The sequence below is a fragment of the Pseudopodoces humilis genome, chromosome 2 (assembly GCF_049639895.1).
Source record: "Pseudopodoces humilis isolate 2021_Gansu_Grassland_sample_001 chromosome 2, ASM4963989v1, whole genome shotgun sequence".
Taxonomy (NCBI): Eukaryota; Metazoa; Chordata; class Aves; order Passeriformes; family Paridae; genus Pseudopodoces; species Pseudopodoces humilis.
In genome coordinates, this window is record NC_142201.1 from 68,369,378 (window position 1) to 68,390,525 (window position 21,148).

Consider the following 21,148-nt stretch of genomic DNA (forward strand, 5'->3'; position numbering starts at 1 on the left):
CCGGGCGCTGCCGCCGCCCCACGCCCGCCGCCGCTCCCGCTGCCCGACCTTGGGCTCAAGGTGGTGCGGCGACGCACAGGTCTCTCGTTCTGTGAGCGACAACGCAGCCCGCTTATCTCCTTAAGGGGTAAAAAACAACCAAACGAAATAAAACACCGAGAAAAAAAGGCTCTGTTTCCAGTTGTGAGAGTTAAAGAAAAACACAAACGGACAGCCCTGCCCTTTGACAGCTCACGGTACCTGTAAAGTCCGATTCCACAGAATGGGTTTCAACCAGTTCCTTCTAAGGATGTTAGCCCCTGCACAATAGCTGTCCCAGGAAAGCCACACACTTGTTGATAGAACATTTGAATGTCTTTTTAATCCGGTTCTCCCCAGGAAAGACTGTAGGATTAAAAAATACATAGCCCTATATAGACATTTTGACTTCATAGACAATTTGACTTAAAAAAGACGGTGTGTGTGTCTGTGTGTGTTTATGTAAAATATAATATGCATTCCAAAATTGTTCCTCAAATGATGTTATGGTCTTCACTGCCTTGTGGTGTTCAGGCAAAAGGAAAGTTTGGATTCTCTGACTGCAGCCCAGGTCCGGCTTCTCCATCTGCCTTCTGCCCACTATTGGGATGGAGGAAAAGTCAGTGCAAACTCTGACGTTCTCAAGAGAACTCCCATCATCAAAATCTTCTGGTCTGCTCTATCTGCCTTCTTTGCCAACAACCGCTTAAACCTTAGCTTCAGGGGATGACTTGCTACCTTTGCAAGGTAAAGACACACACTAACATTATCAGCAGGTCCTCGTGCTTGTGAGGTTAGTTTGTGCACATATCATTCTCCCTCCTAGACCTGTAATGGATTCTTTGTGCTGCATCTGGTGACAAGAGAGCATTTCCAGATGAGATTTCCAAGCATCAGCTGGGCAGCTGTGAGGCTTGAGTTGAGTCAGTGGGCAACCCTTTTCTGCATCCCCCATTCATGCTGATCTGCCAGTTTAGGATTTCCTGCACCCAAGGAAGCAAAGAAAGTACTTTCATAGCATGGAAATGACAGTGTTGCATCACTGAAGTAATGACTGCCTGCATCACCATGAGTATCTGGCAGAAGTAGAAGTGAAACAATCTTTTAACTATTCCTGTCAGCTAGTTTAATTTTTTTTAGCACTTTTATGCTTTACCATTTTTGCTTATTTTCAAGGAAGTGCTCTGTGGAAAAGAGCTATCATAAAACTGTTGTCTTGAAAATCTCAGTTATGACTAGAGAATGAAAGAAAAGACAATTTTAGTGCTTTCTGGAGGAAGCTTTTACTTGCACTGGACCAGTGGAACTCTCCTTAGTCTTCCTCTGTACAATGTCATACTTGCTACTTGCAGATGGAGCTGGAGATATCTCTGACATGGCTTTGGACAAATGTTGCACCTAGAGATAGCTAGATGAGGTTCCAGGCAAATATTTTGTTGGGTCTTCTTTCTTTTCACCTGTCCAGCAGACTTGCATTGCCACTGATTTATCCCTGTTTAGCCCTGGACCCAGAGCTCCAAACTTGTGTCCTGAACCCTGTCTCCTGAAATGCCTTTCCTTGTGTTTGTGTAAGTGAACCAGCACTGTGGAGCATGGAGTACACCGGTCCTGCTATTTGGGGCACATGTGGTGTAACCATATGCATTATTCTGGCCTTGCAGGACCTTGACAGTGCTGTATGTATCCCACATTGCCCAGTACATCTCCCAAGACACTCCTGTGAACACCATTTCTGTGGCCAGAAAACTGTTTGCTTTTGTTCACATTTTGTATCTGATTTGTTCCAAAACCATCAGGGCATAGGCGTTTGTGCACATCACTGAGTCACCAGCTTCTCTGGAGCAGCAGCTGCGTGGGCTCCCAGCACGGAGGCCTGGTTTGTGTTACGGTGAGGGAAACACTAAACCTCTGGGGGTTAGTGCTTGGGGTGGTGAGAGGAAAAGAGCTCTTCGTTGTAAGTTTGGATTTCTTTTCATAGCCCAATATTTTCTTGGGTAGTTTTCCCTTTTTGACATGTTTTGGTTTGGTTTTGTGGTTCTTTCGCTGACCTTCTGGTTGTCTTTCCCACTGAAAGGCAGTGACCTTGGCCCAGTGCCCCAGGGAGAATATGCTGTCAATCCTCTCATGTGGTCTTGACTCTTTCTGAACACTTTTCCTGGTACATTCGTGCACTTATGGCTCCAGGAAAGGCATTTATATATCCGCTTGGATAAAGAGAAGAAGAAATGGTTGAGAACTAAACTTCAGATGCCTGGGAGATGAAACCAAGAGCACTACATCACCACCACACTAACCCTGCTATGCTGAAAGTAGGTCATTCCCATATTGATGCAGGTGTGAGTGCATGTGAGTGGAGTCCAGCATACAGTGGAAGTGCTTACCAGCATTCTTCTATTGTACTTGTGTTTTCCAGGGACAAAAAAATCTTGTTCCACTCTTTTTTTTTTTTTTCCTGTTCAGTAAAATACTGCTGAATGCACATATAAAACCAATTGTGTAGTATTTTGTAAGAAAATGTGCATTGTAGTAGATTTTGCTATTAGTAGGGTGTTGATATCACTGGCTTTCTGCTGTGTACTCCTGACCAGGAGAGGAGATGCGGGCAGAGCCAAAATCATGTTGGATGTGCCAGGGACCAGTGAGGGCCAACTGATTCTCAAGTGAGCCAAAGGGCACTAAACAGGCAGGTAAGAGCAGCTGTTACACCAGCAGGTAGCCAGAATGGCAAGTTTGGGTCAGGATCAGGCCCAGAGACAGTGATCAGGGTCAGAGCATGTCTGGTTATTGCCCAGAAGGGCCACAGTAGTGGTACAAGGCTGGGCACAGATGTACCTGTGTGAGCTGTGGTGCAGCATAAGCAGGGATCAGTGGTTTGGCCTCAGTTTCAAAGCAGCTCCCAAGGAATAGGATGGGCAGACTCTCTCCTCTGACTTGCTCCACATCTCCTACTGTCAGTGAAAGCAGTGACCTTGTACTGAACCAGCTGAGCTCCAGCCACCGCAAATCCTGGAAGGGGGATACTCTCCAGGCCCAAGTATTCCAAACTTCCCAATAAAATACCAGGTAACCTAATTAATTGCTCATGCCAGTTAATTAACTACAATGAAAAATGAGCAGCATCAAATTATGTGCTCCCATTGCCTCTACTTTCTTGTCATGGTTAGACAGCTGCCTGCTTTGCCTGCCCTCAGAAATGAACCTAACTGTGATGCAGCTGGGAAATTTGTATGAAGATGTGACACAGTTTCTGCTCTGAGATGTCGTACCCTTCGGTGAATGACAGACAGCAGTGCTGTGAGGTTCTCCAAGAACTAATTCTTTGCTGCAGCTTTTGGTTGTCTTTGCCACAAACACTGACCAGATACAGAGTTAAGAGTCTACACAACATAAGGTAAAGCTCAGCCTTTCTGAGGGAAAGCACCACTACAGCTGTAATTTATGTTTCTGCGCACATTTACCTATGCATGTGCCCAGGGAGCAGGCATAAGTAGCTGTCCTGGGAAACACTATAGTACAGGTGTAGTACAGATGTCTCAGCTTCTTCTTCCCACAGTCCTTGAGAAAACTAAGGATAATGATGACGGTAAATGAAATTTCCTTAATAGAGTGTTTCTTGAACTCTGTTCCTTCCAGAGGATGTCCAAATAATGGTGACTGGGAACACCTCATTGAAAAGAGAGAGGAAAAGAGTCAGAGGAAGGTCTTAGGTAGACCAGCCCATCTCACCCCACTTCTTGCTCCAGGTTACAGTTTCCCCAGTGGCTAGATTAATACAGAAACTTATAATACTCTTCTAGTCCTCACAGCCACTGTATCTCCCATTGAATGGGTATGCTTGCTGTAAGCTGTACCTGTAGAATGATCTGGGTTATAAGTGACTCTCCATAGAAAATAAGCAAGTTACATCCTGGGCTGTTTCACCAAACTGCTTTAAACTGAGCCTCAGAAACAGCTCTGCCAGTGGGACTGACAAGGGGCTAGGGGGATGGAGTATGGGACACAGGGAGTGTTGGAACCCTTCACACTGGTTCTGCAAAAATTTTAATGTTTTCAGGTGATCAGCTGAAATATTGCTTTGATTAAATTTTCAGTCCTGGAAGCATCCAGTCAAATTAAGTTGGCAGATGCAGATTCTGCAGAAGATCTGCAGAGAGAGATCCGGTCTGCTCTGCTTTTACATCTTTCCCTCTCACCCAACGACAAGAGCTTGGAAAACATCTCAGAGACAGTCTAGTCTGTTCCTGTGAGGTGTCTACCTCTCTGCTGGGAGTAAAACACACATCATGAGGTTCCTCAGCTGTAACTCTGACCAGTCTTCTGTGGGCAGGCACCTGCTGTTGCAGGTGCTGGTGGTGACCTTTTGTATAATGCTCTGAACATTGGAACCAGTGACACAAGGAACTATTCTGAGCACTGGTGCAAATAAGGAATTGTTGCCATGACTAGAAAGAGCCAGGTCACATTGGGAGGGTATCAACTTTTGGTGTAAATGAGATTTTCCAGGCTCTTTATTTTTGCTGGGTCCACAGGAACTGTCCAAGCAATTTTTCCCAGAAGACTTGGCTAAAGCCTTAACCAAGGATGTTCAAAGTGTCCTGTTTCCACTGGGGAGTAGAAACCACAACCTCAGAATGAGTTCCAGTGGCTTGACTAAGTCATATCCATGAGGGAGTCGCCACTCCATCTAACTCCTGAAGCCAGACATGCAAGAGACAGAAAGCAGACAAGAGGCAATGGGCTGGCTGAGCATTCAGCTATGAAAAGTGCAATATGCTCAGGGTGATGTCTCTGTTCCTTTGTCATGCTAGTCTGCTGCTCAACATGGACCTAAGATCTGAGAGCCTTGATTACCCACCTTCTCAATCGGATTTCCTATTGCTAATTTTCTCTGTTATTCCAATGAGCTTTGCTGGCCAGGAATGGGCAAGGGATGCAAATGGGAGAACTGGTGCTTTTTCTGCCTGACAGCTTGATGATATTAGTGTCAGATGTGTTGGTTGTTCAAGCAAAAGCCGTACTCTGATCTTCCTGCAGAGCAGAGTAAAATGCAACAATACATGGTACTGCTGGGCTGCAAGTGAACACTGAAAACAAATGTCTACTGTGAAGGCTGTTTCTCCTCTCTCTTTTTCAGCTTCTGTAGTGATGTAGATTGAGCAGATGATCAGTCTTGCAAAATGTTTGCCTGATATGTTTCAGAGGGCTTACTCTCAGCTGCTAAATTTGGCTGATTTCCTTCCTAGTATTTGGTAATAGTATTTTTAACAAATGCTAGAAAAATGAAAATTCCCACATTTCAGAGCTGAAGGGAACATAACAACTGTTGTGTATCCATTATTCATAGAAACATAAAATCATAGAATATTCTGAGTTTTAAGGGACCCACAAGAATCATCAAGTCCAAATCCTGGCCCTGCACAGGATACCCCGAGAATCACACCATGTGCCTGAGAGCATTGTTCAAGCACTTCTTGAACTCTGGCAGGCTTGGTGCGGTGGGGAAGTTGTTTCAGTGCCCTGTCACACTCTGAGTGAAGAACCTTTTCCTAATATGCAACCTAAACCTGCCAACACAGCTCTGTGACGATCCCATGGGGCCTATCACTGGTCACCAGAAGGAAGATAAAAGCTCCTGCCCCTCCTCTTCACCTTGTAAGGAAGCTATAGACCAGTATGAAGTCTCCCCTCATTCTCCTTTTCTCTAGGCTGTACAAACAAGTCACTTGAGCTCCTCCTCCTTAGTCTTGCTCTTGAGTACATTCACAATCTTGATCCCATTCCTCTGGACATGCTGTAATAGCTTGATGTCCTTCTTACATTGTGTCACCCAAAACTGCCCACAGCACTTGAGGTGAGGCCCACCAGTGCAGAGAAAAGTGGGACAATCCCCTCCCCAGGTTGGCTGGCCATGCTGTGCCTGACACCCTCCCAGGACATGTTTGACCTCCTGGTTGCCAGGACTCACTGATACAAGTCACTAATATGAGTCACACTGCGGTCATACATTCAACTTGCCACTGACATTTTCTGTGGCGCTGCTCTCCAGCAGAACCTGTAGTTATCAGGGTCATCCTTCTTACCCTCCTTGAAGCCAAGGACATTAGCCAGCTTCCAGTTGAGTGGGATGTCTCCAGATTCATGCTCCCCAGGGGGCTCCTGGCTCTGTCCCATGCTGAGTCAGCCTCTCTTGTGCAAGCTGTCAGTTCCATGTGGGCCTCTCCTGGGTTTCCCCCGCCTCTAGAAACTCACCCTATTCTCCACAGCTCTGCTGTGAGATGTGCTAGTACCAGAGCTGTTTGCCTCACTGAGTAATGGTTGAATTCCAATTATAAACTTGGCCTCACATATGCCACCCACTACTTAGGATCAAACCAAGGCCTAGGATTCTGGTATGAAGAGATCATATTGCTTGCAGGATAGACTTTTGCCTGGGACAGATCTGTAGCAGTCTCTTTAGTGTTCGTCCAGGCACAGGACCTAAACTACTCTTCAAAGGTAGTTTGCATCCTACTGTGTGTTGTGAATTGCATGGTAGTAGTGCATAAAACAAACCCAAACACAAAGTCAAGTATATTCCACACAGCTCTCCCCTTCACATGTGCATTGTCCATCTCTCCAGATGTTCCAGTTTAGGTGTTTAGACTGTCCAGTTCCAGGCACAAGGTTCCTACTGTACCTTCCTTCTGCTTTATGGGAATATCTGTTTCTTCTTTCTTCCCCGTATCTCACTACTAGGGTCGTTCCATTCTACAGTCTTCACATCTCATGACCTTAACCTTAAAAGAGTGAAAGCAGATTAGGAGCAGATCTTCAGGTTTGGCCTCCCTGCTCCTCAGCTACTTGAGTGGATCAGGAGCTGATGACATCTGTTGGAGAAGGAAGAAGCTGTGACTTGCCAAAGAAATGTGGTCTTTGGAGGGCCACGACTGAATGCAGCTGTGATGTAGGAGGTGTGAAGAGGATGGGGAGGAGCTGCTGTGGCACGGCTGCTGAGCTTGTGATTGGGTTTGCATCATCTCAGGCTCAGCACGTACTCAGCACTAGGTTGGCCAAAGGCAGGCACAAACTGTTCCCTGAGGTCCTTCCATTGGGGGCCCTTGCTCCTCGGGGGTCTAAGCTGTGAGGATGCTCAGTGTCCTCGTTCTTGTTGGTCTGCTCTCCCTGGCTGACTGTTTTCCCAGCTGCTGTCCTCTCCAGTGGAGGAGGTGACTTCGTGTGAGTCATCCTCTTCGGGAAAGAAACCTCTGGGTTCTTCCCCCCACGGTGTGAGCAGCTGAGGGGGAAGGTATCCATAGCTATTTTATTTTCAAGGTCTCAGCTGGGGGCAGGAAGATTGGAAAATGCAGACTTAAATTTGTAGCTTAGGGTGTAATTTATGAATAGGAGTCAAACAGACGCGTGCAGAAAATATTCTCACAGACTTTAAACTTTAAAGCTAAACAGTACTCAAGTTAAAAACAACATCAACTTCTTTTTTTTTTTTTTTCTTGCACAGGATGGTCTGGTGGGACATGGGAGGTCTGAGTTCTATTTGTGTCTCCTGTCACCAGCTTCCTATGACCTTGGACTAGCTGCCTAACCTCTCTGTGCGCCTCCGTTTCCTTCTCTCTAAGAGGGGGATGATCACACTTACCTGCCCCATGCAGACTTGTGACTAATTTCATAGCATAAAAATATAGGAAAGGCCACATTGGGTCAAACTGAAGACCTGACTCATGCAACAGGCTTTCTCTGGCTACATGGGGAAAAATGGGAACACAGGGCTTGAGTTTTGCTGTCATGGGCTGATCTTTCACAAAATAAAACGTGTGGGAAATATGAGGTATGTGTATGGGGGGGAGAAATATATTTGCAGCGCTGCCCTGGATGTCATAGAGTCAATGAAGGCCAGTAGGAGAGCTGGCAGGGCAGACTCTCTAAGCATCCTTAGCCAGTGCTGCCCCTTCCTGGCTCCCCTGCTCTGAGCGCTCTCTGTGCTGCTCGCTGGGGACCCGCTCTGGTCTGGGTCAGGCGGTCTACCCCGCTGCTCCCTCTCCCCAGGGAAGACGGGGAGCGGAGGCCCGGGCCCCTAGGGCACGGGCAGCGCTTTTGGGCTCTCCGAGCATCGCTCCCGTCAGCCGGGGAACGGCTGTAAATGGTCCCGGCCCGACCTGGCACCCGGCTCAGCAGCTGGTGACGGGACACGGAGCTGTCGAGGTTTTCCTGCGGAGCCGGAGAGGGGACCGGGACCGGGACCCCATCGCTCAGCATTTGGTCCAGGATTCTCAAGTCCGCTGCACGCCCTTCCCAGGGCGGCGTTGGAGCGGCGAGTCCCGCTGCCCGGCCCGGCAGCGCTGCGGCGGCGGCGGCTGGAAGCAGCCCAGAGCCGGGCTCCGGCGGGACGGCACGGCCGGGTTCCCTGGGGACCGGGGGCGGCCGGCAGCGGGAGACCCGCGGGGCAGTGACACCGTGCCCGCCGACGGGCGGACGGGCGGGGGACGCGTCCCGGGGAGGGCGTGCTCCCGGCGGAGGATGTGGGCGGGGGGGGTGGAGGGGTGCGCTGCGAGGGGTGGAGAAGTTATAAATCAGCGAGGCTGGGGCTGGCGGGTATCTGATGCCCGCGGGAGGTGAAGCTGGCAGGGCGGCCCGCGGCGGGTTCTCCGTTTCCGCAGGTCGGGTCGGGCCGGGCCGGGGCGGGCGGGTGGGCAGGACTCGGGGGCTGCTGGATGCGGATTCCGCGCCTCGCTTTGCCATTATCTCCGCCACCGCGGGAAGCGCCCGGGACCGAGGATAGCCCGTCGGAGCCCAGCCGGCGCCTCTGCCCCTGCCTCGCCGCCGTCGGCAGGGAAAAAGCCCTGCGTTCCCGCAGGCAAGACCATGCCCCGCCAGCTGCTCTCAGGGACCGTGCTGCTGGGAGCCGCCCTCCTGCTCGCAGGTAAGGGACCGCCGGTACGCGCTGTCCCAGTCAGACCCCGTTCCGCGCCGAGCTCTCCGCGACGGGGCCCCAGGGATGTGCCTCGTCGGCTGCGACTCCCGCGCCCCTGACCGGTCCCGCAGCAACCCGCTTGTCGGCTGGAACCGGAGGGCACCTGCCTCCCCTTGGCCCCTCTCCTCTGGGCAGGGTCGGGGAAGTGATCCCTGCTTTCCAGGGAGCGAAGAAAGGCCACATCCCGAGCTGTGGTTATGCTCCGGATTCCCATCAGCGTGCCCCGGGAGCAGCTCCCCGGAGGGTCCGGCGGTACGGAGCAGAGGTGCCTCTCCTCCTCCAAGCAAAGCAGTGGCGTAGAGGAGAGCCTCTCCCGGGCACGGGGGACCGCCGTACATCATCGGGAGTTGTCCGAACCGGTGCATCACGGAAAGAGAGCACGCCTTGGCTGCAGGGCACGCTTCTTTCCTCCGCACTTGGTTTTCAAGTGTCCCAGCTCTGCCCAAGAAGCGGCAAAGGTGTACCTTTCCTTGGCAAAAATCGCGGTCCTGCTGCCTCCTGCCCGAGCAGGTCGGCGGAACGCCGGTGGCGCTCCCGCCGGGTCTTACTGGAGAGTGGGATGAGGCTGCTCTCCGGTGCCTGCATCCCGCAATGATGGGGATGGATCGTTGCAGAGTTGATGTTCTTAACTGAGTTTTATTTTACTTTGAGCCAAGAGACAGTCCCCGTGGGCCGGAGAGCCGCGATGGGTGGGCAGTGCGTCCCAGAGTTGCGTGGCTGGTCACCTGAGAGCAGGGCTGCGTGGTGGCCGGGCAAAGGCCGGTCCCGCTTGGGCTCATGGCTCGGCAGGGCCGCAGACCTGCGGGGATGCCCCGCGGAGAGGGGCGGACCGGCGGTCCAGCAGTCTGTCCGCTCACGGGCTCCCGTGTCCCGCTCCGGGGCAGCGCGCACCGCCGCTCCCGCGGGGACGGCGCCCGGCAGAAAGGGACCGGCGGCCGGCTAGGAGCGAGAACAAACCCCAAGTGGGGAAGCGAAAAGCCGAGCTCCTCGCGGGACAGAGGGTGGTCGGGGGCTCGCTGAGCTCCGCGCCGCTGAGCCCAAGGGAGCGGTCCCGCTGCCTGAGGCTGCCCGGGAGGAGAGCTGGCGGGGCCGCTCCGACGAGACGTTTTCCTGCTCGGGAAGTGCTGATTCATCAGCTTTGATACAGATACATAGGTATTCTCCTTTTTTTTTTTCTTTTTCCTCTTTCTTTTCCCCAGGAAAGTGCTAATTTCCCCACATTATTTGTCTCTGCCTAGGAGGTTCTTATGCCCAGGATGAAATAGGCACAGGCATGGGACACCCACCCTAGATACAGGAAATGTGGATTCAGATCCTTGCCAGGCTTCCTTCACAGCTTGAGTTTGAACTTCGGCGTCCTGCTCCTACATGGGCTCCTGCAGTGACCAGCTCCGCTGGGGGACTGGCTTCCTCTTTCCTGTCGGAAAGGTTTTCCATTGTGCAGATCATGGCAAGCCCACTGCCCAGGGAGAGGGTGGACTCTGTGAGCCAGGGGCTGTGAGAAAGACCCTGGTTCACCTTCCTGTTCATGTGCACTCTCGACCAATCCCAGCGGGAAAAGCTTGGCTCGCTTAGGGGACAACCTGGGTGCTGGGGACAAACATCCCCATGGCTGGCTCAGGTACTGTAGGCATTGGAAAGCTGCTTCTCTAGTTTGGCTGAGTGCCCTTAAAACCATTTTGCTGGAAATTCCCATCCTCCCCATGTGCAAGATATTGTGCTCAAATCAGAATTTAAATGTTTTCAGACTGATTGTCTTTCTTGCTTTTTTTTTTTTTTTGGCTTCTAGGAAAGCATTCTTGCTCAGCTTTGTTTGGACATCTCAAATAGGTTGATCATGCTTCTCCTGGGCCATTGTCAGAACTCTCCATAGTTGTGTTTGCATGGAGAGTTTGAAAGTTATTGTTGGAGTGATTGGATGTTTTGTACCGTACATCTCTCTGTGCTTTTCCTCCAATTTCACCCTCCTTCAATGATTCTTTACCTACATTTCTTACTCAGGCTGCCCAGGACTTCTCAGTTTCCAGTGCTCTTGATGAAATTCAATTTGTCTCTGGTCCCCTCTTGTAATTCAGCCTCTTCAGGTGCCTGTTGAGCTTCCATTTACTGACAGGTTCTAGAGGAGATTCTTGGAAATAGTCAGTGGTTCAGAAAGAACCTAGAAAGACCTCCACAAGGAGGAGACAGAAGGAGGTCTTTCAGCTCATATAAGTCTACTTAATAATTTAAAATTCCCCAAAGCAACATGCAGCCTACAAGCTTTGAGAGTCCCCATTTGAAAAATGAGATTAAGAAGATTAAATTAATTTGACGTGTGAGATGAAGTTGGGCATTTCAGCTCTCCTGTGCACATGCATATTTTCATTAACTTGGGAAAGAACAACACTTTTTTCCTAGGTTTTGCATAATACTCACATATGTTTTCTTTATATCTTATAATTATTTATTTCACAAACTGTATTGTATATGCTTGCTAATGACTGCACACATAACGGTCAACATGAATATGTGGTTGCTGTTCAATTATGAGATTGAGTTCAATTGAGAGGTTGCTGTTCAATTATGAGATTGAGTATAATCTGACGGTCCTCAGCTTTGTATTACTATAATTCTAATCACTAGCATTTGGGATTATGAAGTACTGTGTTTAAACCTTGAAAACATCAAACTCTGCAGCCTGGATCAAGGCTTATGAACCAGGTTTCCAGAAACATAAACTGATGGTTTAGCTGTATTTCCATCTGTATTTCTGGCTTTCCACACAGAAGCGGTACCTCACAATTTACAACTAGAAGGTAAATAGGTTCTAATATAGTTTTACCTGTGAACAGCACTGTAAGATCTCAGTTATTTCAGTTGGAACTAGATCATCAAAGTCCCCAGTGGATTTTTTAATTTCATGGCTAGCTGGAAAAAATGAAGGAAGAAATTCCAGGTTAAATTTAATCATTGCTGAGGTTAATTTCATGCAATAACTAACCTGACTTCTCTGAAAGTGCTGTTCAGACTGAAAGTCATATGTTAAAGTTTCAATTTGATTTGAATACTTGCTGAAGCAATGACACAGACAGAATGTCCAGATTGGGATTAGGGCTGGAGTTATTAACAAAGCTGAGAAAAACTGGCTTTCCCACTTCTTCTTGACCTTCATAGAAACAGAGCTCCCTAAAAAATTCCAAACTGCATTCACATAAATGAGAAGACTTAGGCACTGCTATATAGAGAGATTTAAAAACAAATGTGTGTATGGGGGTTAAAGCATAAAACTTTCTGACACAGCTAAAGAAAATCACTTATGCAGCTGACTGATGTTTTTCCAGACAGGTGTTTTTCCCATGTACTCCACACAAAGCTAGATTTCATTCTCTTACAGCTGGTGTAAGTCTGGAGCAACTGATGTAAGTCAGGGGCAGCTCCTGTGGGCTGGGCTAGCATCTTCTAGATTTATAGTTTGTGTTGGATGAAATCAAGACTTGACCTGTGTTGTAGTAAAGATCTTCATATCCAGAAACACCCAAAATGTTTAGAACCCTAGAAATTTGCCTTCGAGGAGAATTGAGAGGTTTTCTAGTGGAGTTGGGTTTTGTTTTTTTTACATCCAAACAATAACAAACAAGATGTCTATTTTTTGTCAGACGCTTTCAAGACTGAAACCAGTAGCCTGTTACACTGTGTGGGTGTATAGGACAAAAGGAAATTGTCCAGATTTGCAGGACTGTTGATAAATCCTTACACTTTAAAGTGGTTTGGAAACTTCCAGCACACTGTTTATCAGCTTGCTAGTTTTCATGTCCAGCTGAGACTGGGAAAAGAAGAAATTCAGCAGATGAGGGTTAAGGTTCGGTGTTTCAAAAGTCTGTGTCCAGAGGGGCTGTGGTGGGACTTCAGTAGCAAAATTGTTCCTTTGAATCCCCCAGAGTCAGGGTTTGGGACTTCCTGCTGCAGGCCCAGAGGGAATGGAAAGCAAGACTGCTGCAAGAGTAGGTTTTGCATGAAATGCCAAGTCACAGTCACCTCTTTTCTTGGAGGAAAGTCTCTCCTGTTGGTGTGAGAACTTCAAGAAGCAAACCACTCCCTAAAACAGCATGCTTCATCTTTAGATCTCATCCCTGCCCTCAGTAGTCTCTTTTTTCCCCTCTACCAAATATTAGTGAGAATGTAGAAAAACATTTCTGTATATATTTGAGCATGAATTCTACCCACAGACAGAACCAGGCTCTTCTCTCTGTCCTTGTGATGCATCCTTACTGCACATATTCTTGCAACCAAGAAGCAACCTTTCCCAAGCATCCTAAGCTGGGAATGGTCTGACATCTTGCTCCATCATGGGGAAGTGCTTATCCTAAAACTGGTCCAGTGATCATCAGGAAGACGCCCAGTTTCCACTTACTGAGACGCAGAAGTTCAGTTTCATTCCCCTGCAGCTGGAGATAAGTATTGCATAAATCCTGATGCTTAAAATAAAGAACTATGAGGCAAGCAGGAGTTGGAAAAGTGAAAATGCAGTCATTAGTGCTCTCTCCAAAGCCAGGCATGGCATAATACCATGCCTTTGTGACCAGCAGAATGAACTTGTGATGAAACTAAGAAAGTGCTAACAGATTGAGAAACCAACAGTGATGGCAAAGAGAGTTGAAACCAGAGATTTCAGAGGTACTTTTGTCTGAAACTTAAGTCTTGAGCCATTGAGAGGTATGGAGAAATTTGGACAGGGAATGTGGATGACTGTTTCTTCTGCATTAAGTCATGTTTGCATTTTGGGGTGTTTTTGGTGTGGCACAGTGAGTGCAGATGTGCCAGACTAATGATGAAGAGGAGGATGATTTAGCTTGTGGTGCATCAGTGTATTCAAGACCATTATAGATGTTTGTGCAATAGTTAATAGAGTTATTAATCATCTTTCTTGGACTTTGGTTTGTCTTGTGTTAATGCTGAAGAAAAGGGTTCATGTTTGTGGTGAGCTGATTTTTCGCTGTTGTTTTCCCCTCAAATCACAGTTGATTTTTCGTTACTGAAATCCATATCCACAATGTCAAGTCACACCTGTAGCATACTTAGAGCATAAATCAGTGTGATGCTCTTGACACCAATTTCTTTTGGCATGACTTTTCTGGGTGGTGGGGCTGCTTTCCCAGCAGTCACTGGTCTGTGGCACTAAGCACTTGAGCAATACAGCTTCTTTTTAAGTTGTATTCCTTCTTTTGGAGCTATGGCCTTGGAACAAGGTTCTCTTTGGTGTTGGAGCAGCTGAAGGATAGGCAGCGGGCTACAAGGCAGCTGTTTCGAGGATTTCAGTGGGTTGAAGATGCTGTGGCAGTGCGGTGCCATTATTTCCACTCCATGCCTGGAAGCGGGTGAAGCAGGCAGGGCACAGTGGCCCTTGGGAGCCAGGGACCTGTGAGCAGATGTCTCTGCTCCTCGGATGTTCTCTCAGGAAGCCTGTGCTCTGGGAACAGACCCCCTGCTTAGTGCGTGGGGAGCGAGAAGGGATGAGTGTGAGGGCATTTCATGAATGGAATTTCACAATTTCACATAGCTCACTTAAGCGTCCTTCCTGTGGGATTCTTCCTTGACACAGAGTGAAGGAATTCACCCCTTTTGTTCCCATTGTCATTCCTCTATGGAAAAACCTCTCATCAGGATCACCATAGACTAATGTTAACAGAAGCGTGAGCGTTGCCATCCTGGATCAGACAAGGGCTTTTTTAGCTTCATGTCATGTCTTTAGTGGTGTCCAGCATCTGATCTTCAAGAAAGGTTGAAGAAGCCTTACAAGAAGCAGTTATTTGATAAAATTCTCAAGAGGGACCTTTTTTTTTCCTACTATGACCTAAAATCCAATATTATTTCATAAGGAACCATGAGATTGAGGGTCAAGGAAACTAAAATTTAGTTGTTTATGCAAGTGGATATTACATAGTAGAAATAAATCACATTAAACTGTATAATACAGAGAACTTTCTTGTTCTGTTGTGATGAAAGTGTTTAGGGCACCTTTCTTTGTCTCATGCAGTGCTGCAATTGACAATCATCCTAATCTATTTTATAAGCATTAATGATTATCATTTCCCAATGTAATTGAGCCATAGGCAATCTTGCCAGAAGATTTCTGCATGTGCATCTACCTCCTCAGACTTGGTGCTTTAGATGTCATTTAACAGCAAAGTGGGTTTTGCTCCTAAGCCATTGCAAGGCTCCTCTGTGCAGACTGTTCCAGTTCTTCTCACCTCTCTATTTTAAAGTGATGTGCTGCACTATTTACTTTCTCTTGTTTTGAACCTGGGTGCTTTACTTACAGCTCTGCTTTGTGGGTTTAAGTGGGGTGGATGGAAAGTGGTTCCTTTCTTTTCATTTTGTCTTGGAGCATTACAGGACAGTTCAGCTGTAACGATGGAGCTTTGGAATTAATAACCAGTAGCCTTCAGCAAAGTATAACTCCTTCAACTTTGCTTTACATTTTCTTTTACATAGCTCCTAATTTGTTTCTGTGCTTACAGCTTAGTGATTACTACAGCCCCAGATGAGTTTGTGGTGCTGGCTGAGCAGGTAGATTCCTGGCAGGTAGGCAGTTTGTCTGTCTTTATGAAAGTCTTCCAATTCAGTTCTATTATATTGCTTTGTTTTCCTGACAGGTAATCTGTTACAAATTTTAAGTATCAAACTGGTAAAGGAATTTAGTTTGGCCAAGAAAATGTGCACCTTTACTCTAAATTCCTAGGAATTAGAAATTGTTTTAGTGTCAATTTTAGTGTACTTGCTTCCTGTTTATACCGTATCAATACTTTTCTACTCACTTATTAATGGGATAAACTTTCCTGAAGAATATTGAACTGATGGTAATGTGCTAGGATCTGTCACAGTGGGATTGGAGCAGAGGCACCATGGTTGCTGACACATGTCAGTAGGTAGATCTGATGACCCACAGGCATAGTCTGGTTGGGGCTCTCTTCACTGTGTAAACAGCACAGGTTGAATCATATGTGGAGGCATGAAATGACACTTCTGGGTGAGCGCCACTGGCTGATCACATGGCATCCCTTTGGCGGGGTGGATGACAGAGTCACAACCACTTCTCATCTGAGTGGTCTGAGCGAGATCTCCATGCAGGGGCCAGGACAGGCACATCAAGGTGGAGGGGTATGGAAACCACATGGATTTGTGCTGAATGTGGCTGTGAAAGTGCTGCTATAGTCTAGCTCTGGTATTACCAGCCTCAGATGTTTTGTTTTGTTTTTAAGCTGGGCATTCACTTACCTGGACTGAAGACCAGACTAAGGCAGATACAACTGTATCTGATAAATACAAAAAGATACAACTTCTTTTCTTAATGCACATCACATATATGTGCATATTTTGCCTTCTGGGTGTGGTTTACCAAAGTGGTCCCACAAGGGTTCATAGTGGAGGTGTCAGACTGTGCATTTGGATATCTATTTTCAATTCCGTATGCTCAATGGGAAAGAAAAATTTTGTGGTTATGACTTATGGTTTATTTCTTCTCTATAAATATGTCCCCCTTATATAGCTGATGAAATGAGCACCTTCATCAGGCTAGATATTGGCCAGTATGCTTTTTTGTATTTCTAGAGATATTAAAACTTGATGGATACAACAGGAAACCAAGACTGTTTATCTCTCATATCTCTGGCTGTTAAATATTTCAATTTACTTTTCATTGTCATTATATAAAGTGTCTATGCTCATGCATGGAAATTACCTGATGAGTTTAGGGCAAACAAGGCACAAACTTCTGATGAGCTGGTGAAGCAAGTGTCTTCAACTGGGTCTTGTGGGGCACAGAACTTGGAACTGCATGGCCTTGGCTGCCCAGGTATGATGGGAAATGTCAATAACTTCAATTGGTAGTAATTGGAATGAGATTTATATCAAGTAACTGACTGAGGTTTCAGTTTGTTTAATTTCTACATCTAAACTTTTAAATTAACAATCCCTCCCTGCTCTTTATTAGAAAGGCTTTACCACATTGTTCTATACAACCTGCCTGACCTAATTAGGGCAAATACTGGCAAGATGTTTGGTAGTTATTGGGGAAATACGTATTTGTTTACATTTGCAGCTATTGGCCATATTGGCATGAGAGTGTGTACAGCTCAGAAGAGTTAACAAAGTATTATTAGATCTATTGCATTATTTTTAGCAACTGGGTGCTTTGCTTTGGCTATATAACATTTATATGTGTACACTTATCTAAGAACAGCAAATGCATACAGAGAGTAAATAAATTATAACTTGCTCTGATCTAGAACTAAAAAGGAAGCAACGCTCTTGTTCAAATACCTTTCTATGTTTGCGAAGACCTGTTTTAGGCAGTTGCACATCCATTTTCCCTACTGACTGATTTTAGTTCCACAGCATGGAGTCATGGTCAAGGCTTTTAATCTGCCCAGAACTTATTTAATTTACTGTCACCAACCTTATGCTGTTCAGGCTTTGCCATCCACTAACCTACCCCTTTTTTATTTGGCTGGCTTTTACATCAAAATGGTACTTTATATTCTTAAATTATAATTGAGATTGATCAAACTTAAGCATTTGATCCAGAAATCACTTGACATGTGTTGCAAAATACCAGACTAGATGAATGGATTGCCTCTTTTGGACCTGAAAGGGATGAACCAGTGAATTGATAATTTTTGTGCCTCTATGTGTACTTAGTAAGTAAATAACATCCAATTGTTTTCTTGGTCTTAAATGCAAAAGAGAAGAAAGTTTCAGTCACCACAGAGATATCTGCAAGTGATGGCCCTGTTAAGAGGTGAAATAACTTGAGCTGTTATTTCTACCCTGAGGGTGTTTCTGTCTGCCAGCTAGGTACCAGCACACATGGTGCCTCTCTTTGCACAGGAAACAACAGGAAACAAGTGCAAAACTACCTCTGAGTCCAGGGACCTGTATCTGTTAACACTTGTAAATCCCCATGGCTCTTAATTGACCTGCAAAGTTCTGCTTTGGTAGAAGTAGTGGTTACATTTTGCTGCTTCAGATCATGAGTTTGCTCATCTGGACCACTAGCACAAAGTCACACCTCCGTGCTCTCTCACAGTTAAGCTGCCCTTGTCTCTCTTCTGCAGGCTTCAGGTCTGAAGTCTGGATTTACTTCAGAGAAGCACTGTGAAATTAAATGACTGTGAGGTTTTCTTTAGAATGGGGATTTAGATGGCATTTGAAAGACCTGGAGATACCACTTTGAGTCTCACAGTGGCTCATGGTTTGGCACTGTAGGTCTTTTCTGGAGACTGTTTCTAAATACAGGCAATGGAGGACATGCTTTTACCCCTGGGAGCAGGAACCAGACTGTGCTGCCTTCTTTGCTTGTACATGAGCATCAGAAACCCAAGTGACAGATGAGATGGGGGCTATTGATGCCATGGGGATAGAAGAGTGTCTCCTTCCAGCAGCAGTTCTTCCTAGACACCAGCACTCACAGAAGTAGAAACCTTTATTATCCAGGGTGCTCCCTTCTCCCTCTAGTCCTGCAGCAGGACCAGGCCAGACAGTTACACAAAGAACAGGAAAACAAAATCTTCTTTTCCATTGACCATGCAAGTTTTGAGACAACTTTCACTAAAATTTCTACAGTCTTTATAAAAGCAAGTATTAATGCTGAAGAGAATCTCAGTGTTGATTAACTAAAAGGACCTGTTGGTCAAGACTTCTTCATATGGTCAGATGTAAATTGAAACTTTAAGTGTCTCTTAAGAGTTGACCATGAGGTTTTTTTCTCTATATATATCCTTTTCTTCTTTAATAGAGTGAATTGGTGCAATGATGTAATTGCAATTGTGATGGATAGGTACAACTGCTTGACCAAAAAGAAATATATTTACTTACAGAATAGATGAAAGAACCTTTTAAAGAGATGGTAATACAATAGCTTGTCAAGAGTAGCTCTGAAATAAAAAAACCCTACTGATATCCCAGGTTTTCTTACAAAATGGAGTAAAACCATATACTCCATTTGAAGTTACCTAGTGGCCGTGTTCTGGTTAAGGTGCTGCTGCAGGTCAGAGTCAGCTCATTTTCACTGGAAATGCACTGAAGTTTGACCCTCTGGGTACTACCGTGTCCCTTTACGCTTTGTCTGGATTCTGCAATTGCTTATTAGTTGTACACATGTGGGTATTCCCGTTCCCTTCAGTGGAATGACTCATAGAGAAGTGCTCATACGCAAGAGTAAATTCCTGGACTGCATCTGAACTGAATGACCAATGTTCTAAGCAGCACAGAGAGGTGGAGACCCTGCTATGAAATAACCTGCTCTCTCCTTCCAGTGCAGGAGTGTCCTCTACAAAGTACATTTTTGCTGAACGTTTGGATGGGGAGGAAATTGTTTGATGGTAAAACCCTCAAAGGCTCAGTTATGTTTCACGAGGGGTAAAACACGTGAAAATCCAACAGTGACTGAAACAATTACTTCATGATTGATAACTTTATTGCCCACAGATGGCACTTTAAACCCAGAAGGTCAGATTCTTTGTACACACTGAAGTTGCAAAGATAAACTGATCATTCTCCTTAACCTCTCATTGTGCAGGTGAAAAAAAGATTAGTCAACATGTTGAGGATGACAGGAGTGGCTGGAAGACAGTCACAGCCCCAAAATATGGGAAATATTTTAGAAAGTCATCAAACCCATTAACTTCAAGGAAATTTATAATAACTTCTAATACTGTAATTTTTTTAACTAAGTCTTAAAGCTAGCTTTTTGATTTCCTTTCTTTAGTCAAAGGTAGCAGAAATTCTCTCTGTATGAAAAGAAATTTAAAGGTAAAAACTAGGAAAATTGGAATGGGAATAATAACCCAGGCCATGCTCCCATTTTTGAGTTCAGAAAATCTATCATTTTTAAGAGAAACCAAGATTTAGCAGAAATCAGTGGAAGGTTCATCATGTGTGTATGGTTACTCATTTGTCTGTAGGACTAGACACATATCATATTGAAAAAATATATGCATGTTCATTTATTTTATCTTTTTTCACAACTTGTGATCAGAGAGTTTTTTGGTTATCAGACAGTTCAAATTTTTATTTACTTAATTGAGAAGAGGATCAGCTTTTTTTGAGGGGCAGAAGTTAATTGAAAAAGCTTTCTTTTTTTTCCCCTTGCAAATAACAGATTTCTCTCTGCTTTCATTAAAAAAAAAAATAAATCTTTATCCTCCCCTTACTTTACATTTAAGAATGGCTAGCTTTTTCAATCTAAATTAATGTTTGCTCATTAATTAAGCAACCCCATCGACTGACTTTCACATGTATCTAATAAGCCTTCCATAACAAATAAAACGCGTTCGAAAAAAATCACCCCTTTCCCCATGGGAGGAGATTCCTCAGTTATCAGGATTAATTAGTTCTCTGGTTGTCACATGAAAAGAAGTTGCACCCCTCAGTGTAGGTCAGTGTGAGGGTAGGCTGCTGATGGCCGCTTAGTGACAGGCACAATGATAAGTGAATGTGTCCTGTTGAGCCATGACCCTTCAGAAAAGACAGTGTCAAGTAAAATGCCCACAGAAGGTACATAGAAGGCATAATCTGCTTCTAAATATTGACACTAGGAATTTCCCTGCTATTCTCCTTCCTTTTTCTTTCCTGGTAAACACGTCAAACTCTATTGCATTTGTACTCTGCATCAGTTTTGAAGCATTTAAAAACGTAAGGAAGCTAATGACCCATGAATAGATAGGACGTCAAATAAAGCTATTTTTCTTCAAGACATAGCATCTTGCTGGTAAAAGCATTGTCTCCCATATTTGTAAAAACAACAACATTGGCTTGAAGTAACACCTCAGCTTTTTGCCAGTGAAAAACTAAATAAATGAATATATAACCAGACTTGTATCTCTTCCCAAATACACTGACATTAAGTCTTGAATGTTAATATGATTAACTACTGGAGTTAAGTTTCTAAAATGTAGTTGAAATCAATGATGAGATGCTGGCTTTTGTCAATGGGAGCAGAGTTAGACAAACAGTAAGCACTCCTTAATATCCCACACACAGTATTAATAAATACTGTGCTGTCTTTTAGATATATGTAAAATGTGTAAAAGGGCAAAAGCTTGAGTATGTGTCCAGTACATTTGGGTTTCTTTTTTGCCTACAAGATGGGGTGAAAAGGTAGGTGGTTTTGTTACGTTTTCTCTTTGA

At 45.4% G+C, this 21,148-nt stretch overlaps 1 protein-coding gene across 2 annotated transcripts in view; it reads left to right on the plus strand.

The window, feature by feature from the left end:
• The first annotated feature begins 8,708 nt into the window (after positions 1–8,708).
• The window catches only part of FLT1 (fms related receptor tyrosine kinase 1), a 108,048-nt gene continuing 95,608 nt past the window's right edge, over positions 8,709–21,148 (plus strand). The window contains exon 1 of one of the 2 annotated variants that reach the window (XM_005516287.3): positions 8,709–8,932. In XM_005516287.3, the coding sequence (XP_005516344.1) occupies positions 8,875–8,932 (58 nt within the window). In that variant the 5' untranslated portion in view covers positions 8,709–8,874. The remainder of the gene's footprint in view (positions 8,933–21,148) is intronic. The other variant, XM_014250354.2, reaches the window with a different exon arrangement.